General features: G+C 47.7%; 1 protein-coding gene across 1 annotated transcript in view; it reads right to left on the bottom strand.

Annotated features, from left to right (window-relative positions):
- Nucleotides 1-22616, bottom strand: part of LOC130501908 (uncharacterized) — a gene marked incomplete at its 3' end in the record, with an annotated part of 30045 nt that extends 7429 nt beyond the window's left edge. The window contains exons 1-5 of the mRNA XM_056996718.1: nucleotides 22445-22616; nucleotides 21560-22282; nucleotides 20543-21460; nucleotides 19910-20005; nucleotides 19606-19711 (exon numbers count right to left, since the gene is read on the bottom strand). Coding sequence (XP_056852698.1) covers nucleotides 19606-19711; nucleotides 19910-20005; nucleotides 20543-21460; nucleotides 21560-22282; nucleotides 22445-22616 — 2015 coding nt within the window. The remainder of the gene's footprint in view (nucleotides 1-19605; nucleotides 19712-19909; nucleotides 20006-20542; nucleotides 21461-21559; nucleotides 22283-22444) is intronic.
- Nucleotides 22617-23205: the final 589 nt, after the last annotated feature.

The raw sequence follows: 23205 nt of genomic DNA, 5'->3' as shown, positions 1-23205 counted from the left end.
TTTCAACACTCCCCCTCAAGCTTGACCATAGGAGATCCTTGGGCAAGCTTGGAACTGAGAGCACTTGCCTCATTAAAAACCTAAGTGTGGAAAACCTCATGGGATAAAACCATAACTTAGGTAAAAAGAGTGCAACTACCCTCAGCCTAGGGATTGGCCAGTGGGTTTATGAGTCTTATGATCAAGTTTAGGGACTCATAAACCCTGGATCATGGCCTTACTTCAATTGGAAGCTGGCACCAATGCCTTCCTTGCTTCACACTCAAAACTGCTTGGAACTCTCCATGTTGCTGGTTCTGTCTCCCCTTTCTTCTGACCTCTTGCCATCATCAAAGGGTTTGATCCACGACCAGACTCTCCATTATGAGCTCCAAGTACCTGATTCAAACAATGCACAGACACATGCATCAATCCTCAAGGGGCAAACCTATTCAATCATAAGCATAAGTATAGATTAAGGTACTTCCCTTGCATAAGTTGAATGGACATTGGCTTCTCATATAAACACCCCTCCTCAAGCTTGACCTGAGAATGAGAGTATGTGGTCAAGCTTGGAAGATGAGAGCCAATGATGATAACCAATGCCTTGAGACCACAAGCTTCATCAACCAGGTACAAGCACACATGCTATGGGCTGATTCATAGCTTCCCAAATGAAGGTAACTGTTCTAACTCCATGCCTTAGGCTGATTCATAGCATTCCAATCAGCTTGACTCTCCACCTGATCTTCTTGTCAAGTAGTCTCTGATGGCCATCTGTTCTAACACCAAGTTGTTGCTGTCCTTGTTGAATTCTTTTTGCAGTGGCTTCTAGACATGCCATGGAAGCTCATTTACAGCCCCCCTCAAGCTTGAATCCGAGTATAGGGGATGAGACAAGCTTGATATGAGCTTTTAAGCCTCCTGGTCTACTCAGAAATTACTTCTCCATGGTCAGGAATATGCATCTTGTGCAGGCTCTGATCCACATGGGCAATCTTTCAAACCAACACTAAGACAAGCATCAGTAGACAACAAGAGACCAGAACATTGGTTTTCACCAAGTCTGATCTTTAAACACACAATTTAAATAAGCAATGGACAGATATCTTCATGATTCTATCCTAGCAACACTCTCTGAATCATAATCAACAAGACTAAGCATTCAGGCAACAAGAGAATTTATTTTTCTAAGGGCAGAAGCAAGATAATTCTTTTAAGACATCTTAACTTCAACAGTTTAACAACCTTAGGCAGTTTCTAAACAAGATTGTGAGAATAGAGAATTAAGTAACCAGAGAATAAGTAGAGATTTAGAGAATGATGTAACCAGAGTATTAGTAGCTAGAGAATGGAGAATGATGGAGAATAAGTAACCTGAGAATCAGAGAATGAGAGAATAGAGAATGGAGAATTTGCTCAAGAGTTCTAATGGACAGAGTTTTGCTCTGTTTTCTTGAGTTTTGCGGAAGCATAAACAGCCAGGAGCATCCAATACTCATCAAGAGTTTGGTGCTTTAGTAGCTGAAACACAGTGGACCATTGAACAATTAATTTGCTCACTGATCTTAGACAAGTGCCACTGGAATAACTCATGAACTGATGTTTTCCAGGGCTTGCAACAAGAGAAACCATCAGAATAACACATACACAAGTGTTTTCTATGGCTCACACAACAAAGACACCAATGGATCAAAACAGTTTGTCCACTGGTTAAATATTTTTAAAACATTTTTCAGAATCAGATTACTCAAAAATCTGTTCAAAAACATTTTTCAGAAATTTTTTTTTTTTTTAAATTGATTTCAAGATGCAAGAATAATCTTTTCTCCCTCTCTCAGGCTGGTAAGAACATATTTCAGTCTTTCATCCAAACCTTAAACAATGAGGAGATCAAGGGGAGAGTCATTGATTTAAAAAAAAACATTTAAAGATTGCATCTGTGGGAACCGAAATTCGCACTGTCGATTTTAGTTAAGTTAAAACGTAGGAAAACTAAGTTGACCTAGTTTTCCCCGAGGATCCCGGCTATCTGCTGGGCCACGCACGACAGAGTTAAGACAAGTCTAATTTGAGAATAAATACGCGAAATAAGTAGAGCAAAAAGAAAGAATCTTATTTCCGAATCTGCGGAGAACGTTTGGACAACAGGTCGAGATCTCGGCCACGAGAGCTGTCGATCGTCGCTAGTCTTAGAACCTAGATCTAACCTAGTTGAGTCGCAGCTCGCTAAAAAAGGAAATAAGCGCCTAAGTTCTAAATTGCTCTGGGGTGGTTTCTTTCTTCTGATTTCGGATCCCCCTTCCTCTGCTCCTAGCATTGCTTATATACTCCCATATGACGGTCTATCCTTGGTGGGCTGAGTCTGCCGTGGGCTGGACTTTTTCCATTTTCGTCGGCTTTCGTGTTTATCGGGAAAGTTGACATTTATCTTTTCGGAAAGTTGACATTTATCTTTTCGGAAGTTTATCATTTATCTTGTCATGCGAAGATAATTGTAAACCGTCGCATCTATCCCTTTAGAAAATCGTAAACTGGTCGTCCGATCGGAGTTGGTCCCTTTCGGGCCGCATTCCGGGCTTCCGCTGTTTTTCTACGATTTCTCTGAAAGGATGCTCCTACTTGGATGTCGAGTCTTTCGGAAGATCTTCGATCCATTGCTGAGATGAATGGTGTTGTACGATAACCATCACCGTTTTATACGAAGTCTTCCTATCCGTTGACGTCTTAGGGGTTTTCAGAAATCCCGGAACAGAAAAAGGAGTTTTATTTATAAGGACTCGGAAAGTCGTGAAACACGGATTTCTGGCGACCCGGAGGCTTGGAACTTATGCACGAAGACTAGCCGTCCGACGACCCGAGCGAGCACGGGGCTAGCCGCCCGGCGACCACGGCCAGCACGGACGCTAGCCGCCGGCGGCCACGGCCAGCACGGGGCTAGCCGCCCGGCGGCCACGGCCAGCACGGGCGCTAGCCGCCGGCGGCCACGGCCAGCACGGGGCTAGCCGCCCGGCGGCCACGGCCAGCACGGGCGCTAGCCGCCGGCGGCCACGGCCAGCACGGGGCTAGCCGCCCGGCGGCCACGGCCAGCACGGGCGCTAGCCGCCGGCGGCCACGGCCAGCACGGGGCTAGCCGCCCGGCGGCCACGGCCAGCACGGGCGCTAGCCGCCGGCGGCCACGGCCAGCACGGGGCTAGCCGCCCGGCGGCCACGGCCAGCACGGGCGCTAGCCGCCGGCGGCCACGGCCAGCACGGGGCTAGCCGCCCGGCGGCCACGGCCACGTCCGGTGTTGGCTGCTCGGTTCCTTCGGCGCGTTCGTGTTCTTTGCGTTTTTAGTTTTCCGTAGGTTTTTTCCTTGTGTAGAAAATGTTTCTAGCAGTTGATTTCGAGACGATGAATCTCGAACTTAAATTTTTCTTAAGGTTTCTCGATTAACAATTAGTCTCTCGAGGTTGCTTTTACATCTTTCATATTTTTCCGAGATTTTCGGACATCGATTTCGTCTTGACCGATTTTGACCCCAACAGTTAGCCCCCCAGCTAGCTAGGAATCGTAGGGTTTGGAGATCCTAGCTTGCGGTATGGTTCATGAGGAAAGAATGGAGACGAAATCGTATCGAAGGTCGGGGTGAATAGTAAAATTTTTTTGTCTATAAGTACTTGTGAATTTTTTACCATTCTTACTTCACCCAAGAATCTCAAGCTAATCTCTCTCTTGCAAATTCTCTCTCTACTTTTTAAGAAAAGAATGACTTCAAGATCGAAATTCTCGAGGAGGCAGTCTCACTCGTCTTCGGATAGTTTTCACGCTGAGGAAGAAAATCCGAAGCCCGAGGTTTCAGAGATCAACAGGAACGCGTACTGCGACGCTGTCTTTGGCACTGATGCTCCCCTTCCCGTGATCCCGATTCCCCGGCGACCTCTGAGGGCGCGTGGAGAAGTTAACTCACCGAGCGAAGTATCCCCCGAATATCTCGAAACTCTTCGAGAGTTTTATGGGGTTCCGGAGGGAGTTGTGTTTCGCATTCCCTGCGGGAATGAGAGTTCGGAGCATCCTCCGGAAGGTTACTTTACTTGTTACGAGGCGTTCTTGACGCAATGTCGACTGTGGTTCCCAATCCCTGGGGTCATTGTTCAGGCCCTCGACCGTTTCGGAATCGCAATCAGCCAGCTGAATGTGTCAGCTTTGGAGAGCTGGCTCGGCGTTGTGATTTTGAGTTACGAGTTAGGGATAGACCTTAGCCCTGCCGATTTCGAAGGGTTATGGAACTCCAAGGCGACGAGCATCAATGGAGTTTACTCCATGAAGGCGAGGACCAACTTTTCGGTAATCAATGGAGTCACCTCGCACGCCAAGGATTATGTCGATCGTTTCTTTTTCGTGAGGATAGACGGAGAGTCTGTCGAGGAAGGCTTTCTCCATCTATTCCCGACAGACTGGTTGTACCAGCGAGGTAAGATTGTCGCATCCCCTCTCTTATAATCCGAAAGGCGAATACCGAACGTGTGTTTTTTTTTTTTTTTTTTTTTTTTTTAGAGAACAGGTGTCTCGCGCATGTTCCTTCCGATCTTTCGGTCAGGAGGGATCTTTTTAGGTCGAGGCCTTGTTCCTGGAACTCCTTTACTCTTGACCGGATTCGAGGGGCGGTCGCGCTTCACCGATCGCGAGGTGGTACACGTCCCTGTGTGAACGATAGGTCCTACGTTTTTGCCCCTTTGAGGCAGAGGCGGAGACCTCGTAAAGATAAAGGGATCGCTTTCGAGACTTCGTCGGGAGATGGCGCGCCGCCGAGATATGATCCTGGCTTTACCTCAGAGAATCGGGATGTTCCTCCCCCGGGTGACTTCTTTGACGAACTCCCTCCGGCGTTTTCCCGTGACGAGTCTTTAGACAACGAGGAAAGGGACAAGGTGACTGCGGAGGGTGCTCGCTTGGTCAACGAGGTTTGTTTTTGAAACTTGAGTAACTCCACTTTTCTTTTTATTTGACCTCGGCTTCTTTGCAGGCCGTGAGAGTGTGGAATGCATCGATCGATGGGAGTTTCCGCACTGCCCGGCTGGCCCGTTTCAAAGCGGAGGAAACGGAAAGGGAATTTGCTAAGTATCGGCTGGAGGTGGAGGAGCAAAATCGCCGGCAAGCCAAGGTCCAGGCTCGAGCCCTCGCTCGTGCGGAAAGGAGCGGACGGAGAAGAGCTGCCGCCGAGATGAACCGAAGGGCCGAAATTTTTTCTACTGAGTTCGAAGCGTACAAAGAGGCTCAGGACTTTGTAGGTGATTTTCGCGAGTGCCGTGGTTCGGTCGGTACCCTCAGCAAGATGCAGCGTGAGGACTTCTCTCTTTCCGGCGAACTTGCCACGATGGATGGCTCGATGAGGATATGTGCCAGCGCCGAATCCTTTGTTCCTCCGATTGAAGGGAGAATTCGAGAACTGTGGAATCCTATCCAAGTCTCGGAGGATACGGCGGATGTAGGCGAGGGTTCAAACGCAGGCGACGGGGGTGAGGAGGTCGACCAGCCCGATTCTTCGTTCGGAATATCTCTAACCGACTGCTATGCATTTGATTATAATTTATGATAGGCCAACTGTGGCCGTTTGTATGTATGTGTCGCGACTCCTAGGAGGTCGCGTGACTTTATGTTTTTCGGGATCGGCCGTTGGTGGCTTTCGAATCCCTGTTATAAATGCCTTTTATGAACTATGCGTTTTGATTTATACTTTCGTCAAGTGTTGAGGGTTTGAATACGCGTAGTCACTTCGCATTCAATCTCTTTTTTTGTCGCTAGGTCCGTAGGTCACTTCGTAGTGAACGTTAGGTTTGTAAGCGATAAGAGGCAAATTTTGGGATCTCGTATTCTGGATACTTATGCCTATGAGATGTCTTAGATACCAGCAAGGCCGGGTTTAGGGCAAGACCTAGGTCTACTTTCGGACTGAAGCTGTGCGATGACAAATCGGCTTTCGTTTTGCTTGTTTGCGATTTTGACCTGACTCGTACCGTTCTAGAATCTGCGAAGTGCTTATCGGCTTATATGATTCGTTTGGGTACGAGTCGAGCTACTTCCTTTACGAAGAGCTAACCAAAATTTGGATTTTTTGTATAGCGCGCTATGATATCCTTGTCGGATGCAAAAGGACTTCGTTAGAAGCCGGACTACGAATTTGATTGAGTGAAACGTTTCTGTATTTTTCCGTCGGGGCCAATCGACGGAAATGGTTTTTAGAGTCGCGGATGGACTGTTTAGTGGAGTTTTTAGAGTCGCGGATGGACTGTTTGGAGGAAAATGGAGAATCGAGACCTTTTGGGAACTAACGACGTCTCGCGTTCCTTAAAGATATGATTTTCGTTTTCCTTAATGTTTATGCGTTGAGTAAGCATTTGAATCAAAAGGATTTATCATTTATAATGTAGACTACATGCGAAAAGTGTTTTTGCGGGAGTACAAGGATATCCGTTCCCATCTCCCCCCCCCTTTTTGGCGAGGGGGATAGCTGAACTCGTCGGGTTGCGACGAGCTGCCTACGTACCTCTTGCGAGGATCAAGCCATCTCGTAGTTCTGCTTCTATCACGGTTGTTATTACTCCACGATTTCTGGCGCCTTGACTGTTTCAGCTAAGTCGGCGGTCGCGTCGGGAGTTGGATCATCCGTTTTTTCGGCGACGGACTCGAGGATTTTTCCAGTATCCTGAGTTGTGGCCTGTTCGGATAAATCCGAGTTGCTTTTTGCTGAGTTCTCGGAGGTACTCAGGTTCTTCTTGGTTCGCTTCGGGTTAGCTACTGGGGCGTTCCGATTGCTGCGAAGTTTATGTTCGGCTAGGAAGCAGAGTCGCGACTGTTTTTGGCTTCCCCAGATTACCGCTGTTCCAGTTGGTGTTGGAAATTTGACGCCGAGATGGTAAGTGGACGGGACTGCCTTCATGGCATTTATCCAAGGAGTTCCCATTATGGCGTTATAGATAGCCGGGTTATCCACTACCGCGAATTCGACGATCTTCGTGACTTCTTTAGCCATGACCGGGAGTCTGATTTTTCCGAGGGTCATGGATGTGACGCCCGAGAATCCAGTTAGTGGTCTTGGCTCTGGGATGACTTCTCCGAGGGGTATGTTCATCCTCTGCAGAGTGTCGCGGAACATGATATTGACCGTGCTTCCTGTGTCGATGAGGATGCGGCCGACTTCGAGATCTTGAATCACCAAGTCGATGACCAGAGGATCGTAGTGGGGTTTATCGAGTCCGGTCGTATCCTGTTCCTCGAAGGTGATTGCGTGACTGGGAACGTCGTCCTCCGGACACCATCCGGGGCTTGTCTCGGCCTTCCGTCCGTAGGCTTTGATCGACGACACAGAGTCCTGGTAAAAATGCGATCCTCCGATGACCATGTTGATCCTTTGGCGGTTGTTGTTGTTTCCTTCGCCGTCTTGTCTCCGTTCGCGTTTTTCGCCCGATTGAGTTCCAGGAGCGTTATTGGGATTGGCTCCGTCGGTCCTCGGCGGACGGTCAGAATCTAGGATCAGGTCTTTCATGCTCTTGACCGTTGCTAGTTTGCCGTCGAGCAGCTTCATAATGAGTCTAGCGCCGAGGACTTTGCAGTTGGCGGTGGAGTGACCTCTCGTCTGATGGAACTCGCAGCTGGAATTGTCCTTGTACGAGTTCCGCGTCCAGGTGTTTCCGGAGGTCCTTCCTTGCTCGGAATTAACGGCGTAATTATGTTCGCCTTGGACGTCTTCCCCCTCGTGATGGACGTACTTGTCGTTACGAGAGGTTTTCTTCTTGCCGGACGCTTTCGGCGGTCCATGCTTTTGCGCTAGGATTTTCATCTCTTCTTCCATGATGATGAAATCCGTTGCCTTGTGGAGGGTATCTTGGATGGTGCGTGGCCTTTCCAGAGAAATCCACTTTCGGAACTTCGATTTGTACCAGAGGTTCTTCCTCAGGGCGTCGATGGCGACTCTATCGCTGAGGCCTGTTACCCTGGACATCACGAGTTTGAACCTCTTTATGTAGTCGCGGAGCGGTTCGTCTTCCTTTTGAATTAGGCTCCAAAGGTCCACGTCGGAAGTTTCCCTGTCCATGAACATGGAGAATTGCTTCAGAAAAGCTGAAGCAAGCTGGCGGAAACTTCCGATGGAGTTTCTTTTCAAGTGTGAGAACCATTCGAGCGCAGCACCTCTGAGGTTCTCGACGAACAGGAGACAGCAGCCGACATCCTTTTCCCGCTCCGGAAGTTTAGACCTTGCCATTGCAATCTGGAAAGACTGCAGATGTGCCTTTGGATCTGTGGTTCCATCGTAGGTGGGAAGCTTTATTTTCCCAGGATCCGAGACTCGCGCCTCCGTGATTCGAGAGGTGAACGGGGTTTTTCTCGACTCCTCGAGGAGCAGGTCGATCTCGGGGGCAGTGCTGGTCGCGTGGTGAATCTGCGATTTTACCGCTTTCACCTCGGCTGCAGTTTTGGCGATGTACTCACGCAGATCGTGAATCTCGCTGGTGCCGTTTGCGCTCTTCTGTCTACGCTGGCGGCGATAGGCCCGAGTCTGGTCCTCAGCCAGCCTTTCTTGCTCTGACCAGTAGAGGTCTTCTTCCTCTTCTGTCATGGGTTTTTCGAAGGCTGCCGCCAGTCGAGCTGACTGACTTCGGGTCCTTCGGTGGTGGATGTCGGCGTCTTCGTCGGACGGATCCGATTGATCGCTGACATCCAGATTGATTCTTTCGACGTCGTCTCCTTCGTTGTCCCTTGCGGGAGGTGGAAGGTTGCCCGTCGTTTTCTTCTGCCCCGTCGGAGTGGTATCGTCAGGGACGAGTTCCGGGGATTTTCTCGGGGCATCTTTTTCTTGGTCTTCGGAAGGTCCGAAGTCCAGCCTCCTGACACGCCTCACCTTGGTGGATCCGCGCGGGAGTTTGCTTTTCGCTGTTAAGGTATTGACCTGTTTAGCGAGTGAAGCCATTAGTTTCTCCTGTTCTTCCGACCGTTTCTGGGCGGTGGCGAACAGTTCCTTCATCTGGTCCAGCATCGCGGTGTTTGCCTCGGCAGTGACCGTCGATACGTTTCCGTCAGGAGTCTTCTCAGCGTTGACATCGACGGCTGGTCCGTCGTGTGTTTGCTTGTCTTTTTCCGCGTCAACAGACATGCTTAACTGGGCGTGCGTAGTTGCGAGAAAGATAAAGCCGTGAATCCCCCTCCTTCTAGCGCCAAACTGTGGGAACCGAAATTCGCACTGTCGATTTTAGTTAAGTTAAAACGTAGGAAAACTAAGTTGACCTAGTTTTCCCCGAGGATCCCGGCTATCTGCTGGGCCACGCACGACAAAGTTAAAACAAGTCTAATTTGAGAATAAATGCGTAAAATAAGTAGAGCAAAAAGAAAGAATCTTATTTCCGAATCTGCGGAGAACGTTTGGACAACAGGTCGAGATCTCGGCCACGAGAGCTGTCGATCGTCGCTAGTCTTAGAACCTAGATCTAACCTAGTTGAGTCGCAGCTCGCTAAAAAAGGAAATAAGCGCCTAAGTTCTAAATTGCTCTGGGGTGGTTTCTTTCTTCTGATTTCGGATCCCCCTTCCTCTGCTCCTAGCATTGCTTATATACTCCCATATGACGGTCTATCCTTGGTGGGCTGAGTCTGCCGTGGGCTGGACTTTTTCCATTTTCGTCGGCTTTCGTGTTTATCGGGAAAGTTGACATTTATCTTTTCGGAAAGTTGACATTTATCTTTTCGGAAGTTTATCATTTATCTTGTCATGCGAAGATAATTGTAAACCGTCGCATCTATCCCTTTAGAAAATCGTAAACTGGTCGTCCGATCGGAGTTGGTCCCTTTCGGGCCGCATTCCGGGCTTCCGCTGTTTTTCTACGATTTCTCTGAAAGGATGCTCCTACTTGGATGTCGAGTCTTTCGGAAGATCTTCGATCCATTGCTGAGGTGAATGGTGTTGTACGATAACCATCACCGTTTTATACGAAGTCTTCCTATCCGTTGACGTCTTAGGGGTTTTCAGAAATCCCGGAACAGAAAAAGGAGTTTTATTTATAAGGACTCGGAAAGTCGTGAAACACGGATTTCTGGCGACCCGGAGGCTTGGAACTTATGCACGAAGACTAGCCGTCCGACGACCCGAGCGAGCACGGGGCTAGCCGCCCGGCGACCACGGCCAGCACGGGCGCTAGCCGCCGGCGGCCACGGCCAGCACGGGGCTAGCCGCCCGGCGGCCACGGCCAGCACGGGCGCTAGCCGCCGGCGGCCACGGCCAGCACGGGGCTAGCCGCCCGGCGGCCACGGCCAGCACGGGCGCTAGCCGCCGGCGGCCACGGCCAGCACGGGGCTAGCCGCCCGGCGGCCACGGCCAGCACGGGCGCTAGCCGCCGGCGGCCACGGCCAGCACGGGGCTAGCCGCCGGCGGCCACGGCCAGCACGGGGCTAGCCGCCCGGCGGCCACGGCCAGCACGGGCGCTAGCCGCCGGCGGCCACGGCCAGCACGGGGCTAGCCGCCCGGCGGCCACGGCCAGCACGGGCGCTAGCCGCCGGCGGCCACGGCCAGCACGGGGCTAGCCGCCCGGCGGCCACGGCCACGTCCGGTGTTGGCTGCTCGGTTCCTTCGGCGCGTTCGTGTTCTTTGCGTTTTTAGTTTTCCGTAGGTTTTTTCCTTGTGTAGAAAATGTTTCTAGCAGTTGATTTCGAGACGATGAATCTCGAACTTAATTTTTCTTAAGGTTTCTCGATTAACAATTAGTCTCTCGAGGTTGCTTTTACATCTTTCATATTTTTCCGAGATTTTCGGACATCGATTTCGTCTTGACCGATTTTGACCCCAACACTAGCCGCCGGCGGCCACGGCCAGCACGGGGGCTAGCCGCCCGGCAGCCACGGCCAGCACGGGCGCTAGCCGCCGCCGGCCACGGCCAGCACGGGGGCTAGCCGCCCGTCGGCCACGGCCAGCACGGGCGCTAGCCGCCGGCGGCCACGGCCAGCAAGGGGCTAGCCGCCCGGCGGCCACGGCCACGACCGGAGTCGGCTGCTCGGTTCCTTCGGCTTGTGCGTGTTTTTAGTTTTCCGTAGGTTTTTCCTCGTGTAGAAAACGTTTCTAGCCGTTGATTTCGAGATGATTAATCTCTAACTTAATATATTTTTTTCTTTTAAGATTTCTCGATTACCAATTAGTCTCTCGAGGTTGCTCTAACATCTTTTCATGTTTTTCCGAGACTTTCGGACATCGATTTCGTCTTGACCGATTTTGACCCCAACAGTTAGCCCCCCAGTTAGCTAGGAGCCGTAGGGTTTGTAGGCCTTAGCTTGCGGTATGGTTCGTGAGACAAGTATGGAGATGAAATCGTGTCGAAGGTCGGGGTGAATAGTCAAATCCTTGCATATAAAGACTTGTTAATTCTTTACCATTCTTATTTCACCCAAGAATCTTAAGTTTAATCTCTCTCTTGCAAATTCTCTCTCTATTTTTAGAAAAAAGAATGACTTCAAGATCAAAATCCTCGAGGAGGCAGTCTCACTCGTCTTCGGACAGTTTCCATGCCGAGGAGGAAGTTCCGAAACCCGAGGTTCCGGAGGTTGATAGGAGCGCGTATTGCGACGCCGTCTTCGGTTCTGATGCTCCCCTTCCCGTGATCCCGATTCCCCGACGACCTCTGAGGGTGCGTAAGGAAAATGACTCGCCGAGCGAGGTATCCACGAGTATCTCGGAACTCTTCAAAAGTTTTATGAGGTTCCGAAGGGAGTCATGTTTCGCATTCCTCACGGGGATGAGAGTTCGGAGAATCCTCCGAAGGGTTACTTCACTTGCTACGAGGCGTTCCTGACGCAATGCCGACTGTGGTTCCCAATCCCGGGGTCATCGTTCAGGCTCTCGACCGTTTCGGAATCGTAATCAGCCAGCTGAGCGTGCCGACTTTGGAAAGCTGGCTTGGCGTTGTGATTTGAGTTATGAGTTAGGGATGGACCTTAGCCCTGCTGACTTCGAAGGGTTGTGGAACTCCAAGACGACGAGCATCAATGGAGTATATTCCATGAAGGCGAGGACCAATTTTTCGGTAATCCATGGAGTCACCTCGCACGCCAAGGATTACGTTGACCGTTTCTTTTTTGTGAGGATAGATGGAGAATCTGTCGAGGAAGGCTTTCTCCACCTATTCCCGACGGACTGGTTGTACCAACGAGGTAAGATCGTCGCATCCCCTTTCTTAGGATCCGAAAAGCGAGTACTGAACGTGTTTTTTTTTTTTTTTTTTTAGAGAACAGGTGTCTCGCGCATGTTCCTTCCGATCTTTCGACCAAGAGAGACATTTTTAGGACAATGCCTTGTTCCTGGAACTCCTTTACTCTTGACCGGATTCGTGGGGCGGTCGCGCTTCACCGATCGCGAGGCGGTATGCGGCCTTGTGTCAATGATGGATCCTACGTTTTTGCCCCCTCAAGGCAGAGGCGGAGATCTCGGAAGGATAAAGGGATTGCTTTCGAGGCCTCGTCGGAAAATGGTGAGCCGCCGAGATGCGATCCTGACTTCACTATAGAGAATCAAGGTGTTCCTTCCCCGGGTGACTTCTTTGATGACCTCCCTCCGGCGTTTTCCCGTGACGAGTCTTTGGACAACGAGGAGAGGGACAAGGTGACTGCGGAGGGTGCTCGCTTGGTCAACGAGGTTTGTTTTCGAAACTTGAGTAAATTCCCTTTTCTTTTTATTTGACCTCGACTTCTTTGCAGGCCGTGAGAGTGTGGAACGCATCGATTGATGGAAGTTTCTGTACTGCCCGGCTGGCCCGTTTTAAAGCGGAGGAAACGGAAAGGGAATTAGCCAAGTATCGGTTGGAGGTAGAGGAGCAAAAACACCGGCAAGTTGAGGCCCAGGCTCGAGCCCTCGTTCGTGCGGAAAGGAGCGGGCGGAGAAGAGCTGCCGCCGAGCTGAACCGAAGAGCCGGAATTTTCTCTACCGAATTTGAAGCGTACAAAGAGGCTCAGGACTTTGTAGGCGATTTTCGCGAGTGTCTCCGTTCGGTTGGTACTCTACACAAGATGCAGCGTGAGGGTTTCTCTCTTCCCGGCGAACTTGCCGCGATGGATGGCTCGATGAGAATATGCGCTAACGCCGAATCCTTTGTTCCTCCGATCGAAGGGAGAATTCGAGAGTTGTGGAATCCTATCCAAGTCTCGGAAGATACGGCGGATGTAGGCGCGGGTTTGAATGCAGGCGACAGGGGTGAAGAGGTCGACCAGCCCGATTCCTCGTTCGGAATATCTCTAACCGATTGTTATGCATTTGATTATAATTTGTGATAGGCCGAGTGTGGCTGTTTGTATGTATGTGTTGCGACCCTTAGGAGGTCGCGTGACTTTGTGTTTCTCGGGATTGGCCGTTGGTGGCTTTTGAATCCCTGCTATAAATGCTTTTATGAATTCTGCATTTTGATTTATACTTTCGTCAAGTGTAGAGGGTTTAAATACGTGCAGTCACTTCGTATTCAATCTCTTTTTTTTGTCGCTTGATCCGTAGGTTACTTTGTAGCGAACGTTAGGTTTGTAAGCGTAAGAGGCAAATTTTGGAATCTCGTATTCTGGATACTTATGCCTATGAGATGTCTTAGATACCAGCAAGGCCGGGTTTAGGGCAAGACCTAGGTCTACTTTTGGACTGAAGCTGTGCGATGACAAATCGGCTCTCGTTTTGCCTGTTTGCGATTTCGACCTGACTCGTACCGTTTTAGAATCTGCGAAGTGCTTATCGGCTTATATGATTCGTTTGGATACGAGTCGAGCTACTTCCTTTACGAAGAGCTAACAAAAATTTGGATTTTTTTTGTATAGCGCGCTATGGTATCCTTGTCGGATGCAAGAGGACTTCGTTAGAAGCCAGACTACGAATTTGATTGAGTGAAACGTTTCTTATGTTTTTCCGTCGGGGCCAATCGACGGAAATGAATTTTAGAGTTGCGGACAGACTGTTTGATAGAGTTTTTTAGAGTCGCGGATGGACTGTTTGGAGGAGAATGGAAAATCAAGGCCTTTTGGGAACTAACGACGTCTCGCGTTCTTCAAAGATATGATTTTCGTTTTCCGTAATGTTTATGCGGAGTACATGCGAAAAGTATTTTTGCGGGAGTACAAGGATGTTTGTCCCCATCTTCCCCCCCCCCTTTTTGGTGAGGGGGATAGCTGAACTCGTCGGGTTGCGACGAGCTGCCTACGTACCTCTTGCAAGGATCAAGCCATCTCGTAGTTCTGTTTCTATCGCGGTTGGCTATTACTCCACGATTTCCGGCGCCTTGACTGTTTCAGGTAAGTCGGTGGTCGCGTTGGGAGTTAGGTTATCCGTTTTTTCAGCGATGGACTCGAGGATTTTCCTGTTATCCTGAGTTGTGGCCTGTTCGGACAAATCCGAGCTGTTCTTTGCTGAGTTCTCGGAGACACTCAGATGCTTCTTAGTTCGCTTCGGGTTAGCTACTGGGGCGTTCCGATTGCTGCGCAATTTATGTTCGGCCAGGAAGCAGAGTCGCGACTATTTTTGGCTTCCCCAGATTACCGCTGTTCCAGTCGGTGTTGGAAACTTGACGCTGAGATGGTAAGTGGACGGGACTGCCTTCATGGCGTTTATCCAAGGAGTTCCCATTATGGCGTTATAGATAGCCGGGTTATCCACTACTGCGAATTCGACGATCTTCGTGACTTCCTTAGCCATGACCGGGAGTCTGATTTTTCCGAGGGTCATGGACATGACGCCCGAGAATCCAGTCAACGGTCTTGGTTCTGGGATGACTTCTCCGAGGGGTATGTTCATTCTCTGCAGAGTGTCGCGGAACATGATGTTGACCGTGCTTCCTGTGTCGATGAGGATGCGGCCGACTTCGAGATCCTGAATCACCAAGTCGATGACCAGAGGATCGTAGTGGGGTTTATCGAGTCCGGCCGTATCCTGTTCCTCGAAGATGATTGCGTGATTGGGAACGTCGTCCTCTGGACACCATCCGGGGCTTGTTTCGGCCCTCCGTCCGTAGGCTTTGATCGACGAAACGGAGTCCTGGTAAAAATGCGATCCTCCGATGATCATGTTGATCCTTTGGCGGTTGTTGTTGTTTCCTTCGCCGTCTTGTCTCCGTCCGCGTTTTTCGCCCGATTGAGTTCCAGGAGCGTTATTCTCGGGATTGGCTCCGTCGGTCTTTGGCGGACGGTCAGAATCTAGGAGCAGGTCTTTCACGCTCCTGACCGTTGCTAGTTCGCCGGCAAGCAGCTTCGTAATGAGTCTGGCGCCGAGGACTTTGCAGTTGGCGGTGGAGTGACCTCTCGTCTGATGGAACTCGCAGCTGGAATTTTCCTTGTACGAGTTCCTCGTCCAAGTGTTTCCGGTGGTCCTTCCTTGTTCGGAATTGACGGCGTAGTTATGTTCGCCTTGGACGTCTTCCCCTTCGTGATGGACGTACTTGTCGTTACGAGAGGTTTTCTTCTTGCCGGACGCTTTCTGCGGTCCATGCTTTTGCGCTAGGACTTTCATTTCTTCTTCCATGATGATGAAATCCGTTTCTTTGTGGAGAGTGTCCTGGATGGTGCGTGGCCTCTCCAAAGAAATCCACTTTCGGAATTTCGATTTGTACCAGAGGTTTTTCCTCAGGGCGTCGATGGCGACTCTGTCGCTGAGGCCTGTTACCCTAGACATCACGAGTTTGAACCTCCTTATGTAGTCGCGGAGCGGTTCATCTTCCTTTTGAATTAGACTCCAAAGGTCTACGTCGTAAGTTTCCCTGTCCATGAACATGGAGAATTGCTTCAGAAAAGCTGAAGCAAGCTGGCGGAAACTTCCGATGGAGTTTCTTTTCAAGTGTGAGAACCACTCGAGCGCAGCACCTCTGAGGTTCTCGACGAATAGGAGACAGCAGCCGACGTCCTTTTCCCGCTCCGGAAGTTTAGACCTCGCCATCGCAATCTGGAAGGACTGCAGATGTGCCTTCGAATCTGTGGTTCCGTCGTAGGTGGGAAGCTTTATTTTCCCGGGATCTGAGACTCGTGCGTCCGTGATTCGAGAGGTGAACGGAGTCTTCCTTGATTCCTCAAGGAGCAGGTCGATCTCGGGGGCAGTGCTGGCTGCGTGGTGAATCTGCGATTTTACCGCTTTCACCTCGGCTGCAGTTTTTGCGATGTACTCACACAAATCATGGATCTCATTGGCGCCGTTCGCGCTCCTTTGTCTACGTTGGCTGCGATAGGCCCGAGTCTGGTTTTCAGCCAACCTTTCTTGCTCTGACCAGTAGAGGTCTTCTTCCTCTTCTGTCATGGGTTTTTCGAAGGCTGCCGCCAGTCGAGCTGACTGACTTCGGGTCCTTCTGTGGTGGATGTCGGCGTCTTCGTCAGACGGATCAGATTGATCGCTGATATCCAGATTGATTCTTTCGACGTCGTCTCCTTCGTTTTCCCTTGCGGGAGATGGGAGGTTATCCGTCATTTTCTTCTGCCCCGCCGGAGTGGTATCATCAGGGATGTGTTCCGGGGATTTTCTCGGGGCATCTGTTTCTTGGTCTCTGGCAGTTCTGAAGTCGAGCCTCCTGACACGCCTCACCTTTGTGGATCCGCGCGGGAGTTTGCTTTTCGCTGTTAAGGTATTGACCTGTTTAGCGATTGAAGCCATTAGTTTCTCTTGTTCTTCCGACCGTTTCTGGGCGGTGGCGAACAGTTCCTTCACCTGGTCCAGCATCGCGGTGTTTGCCTCGGCAGTGACCGTCGATACGTTTCCGGCAGGAGTCTTCTCAGCGTTGGCATCGGCGGCTGGTCCGTCGTGCGTTTGCTCGTTTTCGTTAGCAGTCATGCTTAACTTGGCGTGCGTAGTTGCGAGAAAGATAAATCCAAGTATCCCCCTCCTGGTTCATCCTGGTTTGATAAGAATCATGAAGATAATGGCATACGTCTGACCAGGCTAATCTGGAATCATCTGGATAGAAGGTGGGAAATCTTCTTGCTCACAACACTTATGAGATTTATTCAACTTCCTGGTTATTCTACACTGATAAGTGGTTCCAAATAAAGCTTCTTAGATCGTGGTTCATCCTGGTTTGATAAGAATCATGAAGATATTGCCATATGTCCGAACAGGCTAATCTGGAATCATCTGGATAGAAAGTGGGATATCTTCTTACTCACAACAGTTATGAGATTTATTCAACTTCCTGGTTATTCTCCACTGATTAGTGGTTTCAAATAAAGCTTCTTAGATCGTGGTTCATCCTGGTTTGATAAGAATCATGAAGATAATGGCATATGTCCGAACAGGCTAATATGGAATCATCTGGATAGAAGGTGGGATATCTTCTTGCTCACAACACGTATGAGATTTATTCAACTTCCTGGTAATAAGATCCTAGGATGTATTCTCTGGATGATATGGATAGATCCTTGCAAGATCGAGGCAAAGACTCAAGATCTTCAAGGTAGTGGACTGATGGTTGATTCAAAGAGTTGCGGAAAGACTCCTTGACACTTTTAGATGACTAGATCGGATATGACACACCAACTTAGACACCTAGGGTTTGCTGGATACTACACACCAACAAGATCACTCAAGAACTCGTAAACAAGTTTAAGAGAAAACAGGGTTTTTGATTAAAAGATGATTGCATAGAAAGAAGCTTGCGACAAGTTTAAATAGAGAGAAGACTTGAACAGGCTCAAGTTCTCGAGATCATTAAAGGGAGCACGCTCCCTTGGTAATCAAACAAAGACCAAAGACTAAAATTTAAAGAGTTTGCAACACATAAGAAATAAATAAAGACTATAGATTAAAGATAACATAAGGTAGATATGTGGTTGGTCCAAAGCATCCGAGATGCACCAAAGATACATCATCTAGGTGATATGAAAGTGAACTCATGGCCTCATTAAAAACCTTAGTTGGAAAACCCAGTGGGACAAAACCAACTAAGGGAAAAAGAGTACACACAAGCCACTTGCCTAGATGATGATCAGCTTGAAGGTTCAGCTTGAAGTGTGGTAAGTGTGTCTTGGTTGCTCAAGCTACGACCAAGACAATCTTCTTGCTTCCAAGACATCTTAAGTATGTTTCCAACAGCTTCATGGAGTCTTCTTGTCATTGCACGAGTCATGGGACCTTTGGAATGACCAAGGCATCTCCATCTTCATCTTGCTTATCCTTGATCACCTCTTCTATATCTTTATCAAGTTGTTGGTCCATGATCACATCATCCCCTCCCTCTTGAAAAGGATTTGTCCTCAAATCTGGTTCATCTTGGAGATCCAGCTTGTAAGCATTGTTGCTGATCTTCTTTGTGACCTCAAAAGGTCCATCTATTCTCGGCATGAGCTTGGACTTCCTTTGATTAGGAAACCTCTCTTTCCTTAGGTGAACCCATACTAGATCACCTACTTCAAAGACCATCTCTCGTTTGCCCTTATTAGCATGTTTAACATACTGCTTAGTTTTCTCTTCAATATTGCGCCTTGCTTGCTCATGAAGTTGTTTCACCATCTCTGCCTTTCTTTTGCCATCCATACTAATCCTTTCACACTCAGGTAAAGGTATTAAATCCAAAGGAGAGGTGGGATTGAACCCATAAACAATTTCAAAAGGAGAAAACTTAGAAGCAGAGTGCACAGCATGATTATATGCAAATTCACAATGAGGCAAACAGTCTTCCCATGATTTCAAGTTCTTCTTTATGAATGCACGCAAGAGTGTTCCTAAAGTTCTATTCACTACTTCAGTTTGACCATCAGTTTGTGGGTGACAAGTAGTTGAGAACAACAGTTTAGTGCCTAACTTAGACCAAAGTGTCTTCCAAAAGTAACTAAGAAACTTGGTGTCTCTATCAGATACTATAGTTCTAGGCATGCCATGCAAACGCACAATCTCTTTAAAGAACAAATTAGCAATATGCAATGCATCATCAGTTTTGTGACAAGCAATGAAGTGAGCCATTTTGGAGAACCTATCAACAACTACAAAGATTGAATCCTTTCCGGTTCTAGTCTTAGGCAATCCAACAATAAAATCCATAGAGATGTCATTCCAAGGATGATAAGGAATGGGTAAAGGAGTATACAAACCGTGAGCTTGGACTTTGGACTTAGCTTGTTTACAAGTTGCACATCTCTCACAGATTTTCTCCACATCTCTCTTCATGCGAGGCCAAAAGAAATGATCCTGCAAAACTTTAAGCGTCTTGGCAATACCAAAATGTCCCATAAGACTTCCTCCATGGGCTTCCCTAACAAATAAATCCCTCAAAGAGCAATTAGGCACACACAAACGATTATCATAAAAGAGAAATCCATCTTGTCTAAAATAATGACCAGCAGCAAACTTTTCACAAGACTTGTATGCCTCTTTAAACTCAGGATCAGTTTCATACATTTCTTTAAGCTGTTCAAAGCCTAGTAGCTTAGCATCAAGGGTGTTTAAGAGAACATACCTTCGAGATAGTGCATCAGCCACTATATTGTCCTTACCTTGTTTGTATTTGATCACATAAGGAAAGGTTTCTATGAACTCAACCCATCTCGCATGTCTTTTGCTCAGCTTGTTTTGTCCCTTAAGATACTTGAGAGACTCATGGTCTGTGTGGATGACAAACTCCTTAGGCCATAGATAATGTTGCCAAGTTTGCAAGGCCCTCACCAAAGCATACAACTCCTTGTCATACGTTGCATAATTGAGAGTTGCCCCTCCAAACTTCTCACTGAAGTATGCTATGGGTCTTTTATCCTGCATCAATACAGCACCAATTCCAATTCCTGAGGCATCACATTCTATTTCAAAGGTTTTAGAAAAATCAGGAAGCATAAGAAGAGGGGAGTGAGTAAGCTTCTCTTTAAGGATTTTGAATGAAGTTTCTTGTGCTTCTCCCCACTTGAATCCTACATCCTTCTTGATGATCTCGGTCAGGGGAGCTGCTATAGTGCTGAAATCCTTCACAAAGCGCCTATAGAAACCTGCTAGCCCATGAAAACTCCTCACTTCTCCCACTGTAGTTGGAGTTGGCCACTCTTGTATGGCTTTGATCTTCTCGGGATCAACCTTCACTCCATCTGCACTCACAATAAAACCTAGAAAAACCAAGTTATCTGTGCAAAAGGTGCACTTCTTTAGATTAGCATAAAGCTTCTCTTTCCTCAAAACATTTAAAACAGCCCTAAGATGTTCTATATGATCATCAAGACTTTTGCTATAGACTAGGATATCATCAAAGTATACTACGACAAAGATGCCTATGAATGATCTAAGCACATGATTCATCAATCTCATGAATGTACTAGGAGCATTGGTTAATCCAAAAGGCATGACTAACCACTCATACAAACCATGCTTAGTTTTGAATGCAGTTTTCCACTCATCTCCCTCTTTCATCCTAATTTGATGATATCCACTCTTAAGATCTATCTTAGAAAATATGGCAGAACCATGCAATTCATCAAGCATATCATCAAGTCTAGGGATAGGGTGTCGATACTTCTTTGTTATGTTGTTGATTGCTCTACAATCAACACACATGCGCCAGCTACCATCTTTCTTAGGCACAAGAAGCACTGGTACTGCACATGGACTCAAGCTCTCTCGGATATGACCCTTCTCCATCAGTTCCTCTACTTGTCTTTGCAATTCTTTAGTCTCCACTGGATTAGTTCTGTATGCAGGTCGGTTTGGTAGTGTGGAACCAGGTACAAAGTCTATCTGATGCTCAATCCCACGAACTGGAGGTAAACCATTGGAACTATCTTCTGGAAACACATCTGCATATTCCTGTAAAAGAGAAACTAGTTCACTCGGATGGTCCGGTGTATGATCAGTGGTGGTTAGCAAAGATTCTTTAAACACAAGCAACAAAATAGAGTTTTGAGAGTAGAGAATTCGTTTGACATCTCCCTGTTTGGCATAGAAGCTATGCTGCTTGTTGAGATCAGTTTTGAGTTCAATCTCTTTCTTTTTCTGTAGATGGAGCTGATCCTCTTGCACTTCTTTAGGGGTTAATGGCACCAGCACTGTCTTCTTTCCTCTGAATTCAAACGAGTGCTTGTTGGTGAAGCCATCATGTATCACATGTCTATCAGATTGCCATGGTCGTCCGAGAAGAATATGGCTTGCTTCCATAGGTATCACATCACATAAGATCTCATCCTCATATCTCCCTATGGTTATAGGTACCATTACTTGATCAGAGACCCTCATCTCGCCCTGCTCATTAAGCCACTGCAGTCTATATGGTTTTGGATGCTTCTGAACTTGCAAACCCAATTTCTTGACCATAGTCTCGCTAGCCACGTTGACGCAGCTGCCTCCATCAATGATAAGACTACATACCTTCCCTTGAACCAAACACCTAGTGTAGAACAAGTTCTCTCGCTGCTCAATCTCATCTGTCTTAGTTTGAAGATTCAAGAGCCTTCTTGTCACTAGCAACCTTCCCTTGACCGGTTCTTCTTCAAACTCCTCTTCAGTCTGCTCATGATCAGTATGTATCTTCTCATCTTGAGACATATACTCCCCTGTGTCAAGAAGAATCATCGTCTTCTTATTAGTACACTCATTGGCATAGTGCCCACGCCCTTGACACTTAAAGCACTTGACATCTCTGGTTTTGGAACCAGTGGCTCCTGTCTTTCCTTTGTCCTTGCTGTAAATGTTGCTAGGCTTGGTATCATCTTTCTGATAAGGTTTACTCTCCTTCTGGTAGTTAGGCTTATCTTCCTTAGGACTTTGGAACCGAGTAGTCCCATAGCTTCCACGTGAATGTCCCTTCCTCTTGAGCTGCTGCTCCACTAGAATGGCCTTATGCAACATCTCTTCTATTTCCACATAGTGTTGCATCTCTACCTTATCTTGTATTTCTCGGTTGAGCCCTCCAAGAAACCTTGACATAGTAGCTTCTCTATCTTCTGATATACTGGCTCTCAACATCAACAGCTCCATATCTTGATAGTATTCCTCTACGGTCTTAGCTCCTTGAGTGAGTTTTCTTAGTCTCTGGTGAAGATCCCTGTGGTAGTGGCTCGGTACAAACCTCTTGCGCATAAGAGACTTCATCTCACTCCATGTTTCCACTGGATATTCTTGGTTAAGCCGCCTCATGGTAACCAGTTGATCCCACCAGCTCAGAGCATAGTCATAGAACTCAGTTGCAGCAAGTTGGATTCGTTGAGTGTTGGTATAGTTCTTACAATTGAAGACAATCTCAATCTTCTTCTCCCACTCCAAGTAGGCATCCGGATCAACCTTGCCATGAAAAGGAGGTATTTTGAGCTTAACTCCACCAAGCTCTTCTTTCTTAGGTCTCCTAACTTCATGATCACGCCTCTGCCTTCTACTCACTCTAGAAGAAGAAGAACCACTATGTTCAGACCGGCTGCGCTCATAGTAGTTGTCAGTCTCTTGTGATCCAGCATGTTCTCTACGGTCTCTCCTTGGTTCAGGATGATTTTGTGGACTCTGACCTCTTCTTTCTCTCCTAGACTCATTACTATGGCCCTGACCAGTAGCTTGTCTTAGCTCTTGTCTTATCTCATCACGAAGACCCGTGATGCTAGTCTTGATCATCTCAGCCACAGTAGTGATTAGAGTTTGTTGTAACTGCTCGGTCATCTCTTCCCTTAGAAGTCTACTCTTCCTTACAAGTTCTGCTTCCTCATCTGACTCGTTCCCCATTGGTACCTGAGACAAAGAAACAATCAAAACAAGTAAGTTGTTCAAGAAAATTTTTAAAAGGAAACAACTTTGATTAAAAGGAAAACTTGCGATCTAAGGTAACACGATTTGAAAAGATCAATACTTGATAACTTCTATCACACGAAATCGAAATAGATCAAGATCAAATATGATGAAACTTCCTAGATCTATCAGGATTTGATTCAAACAACAACAATAGGTAATTAAACGATCAGATCTAGCGAAATAACTCAAAGATGAACACAGATCAATCGATGGATTCAAAAGAAGTCGAAGGGTTCAAATAAAATCAAAGAGAAATCGAGAACTTCCCTATCCAGAGTGCTCTGATACCACTTAATAAGATCCTAGGATGTATTCTCTGGATGATATGGATAGATCCTTGCAAGATCGAGGCAAAGACTCAAGATCTTCAAGGTAGTGGACTGATGGTTGATTCAAAGAGTTGCGGAAAGACTCCTTGACACTTTTAGATGACTAGATCGGATATGACACACCAACTTAGACACCTAGGGTTTGCTGGATACTACACACCAACAAGATCACTCAAGAACTCGTAAACAAGTTT

Source organism: Raphanus sativus, unplaced genomic scaffold (genome assembly GCF_000801105.2).
Source record: "Raphanus sativus cultivar WK10039 unplaced genomic scaffold, ASM80110v3 Scaffold0327, whole genome shotgun sequence".
In the NCBI taxonomy this organism is placed as follows: Eukaryota; Viridiplantae; Streptophyta; class Magnoliopsida; order Brassicales; family Brassicaceae; genus Raphanus; species Raphanus sativus.
This window is presented reverse-complemented; position numbering and strand designations above follow the sequence as displayed.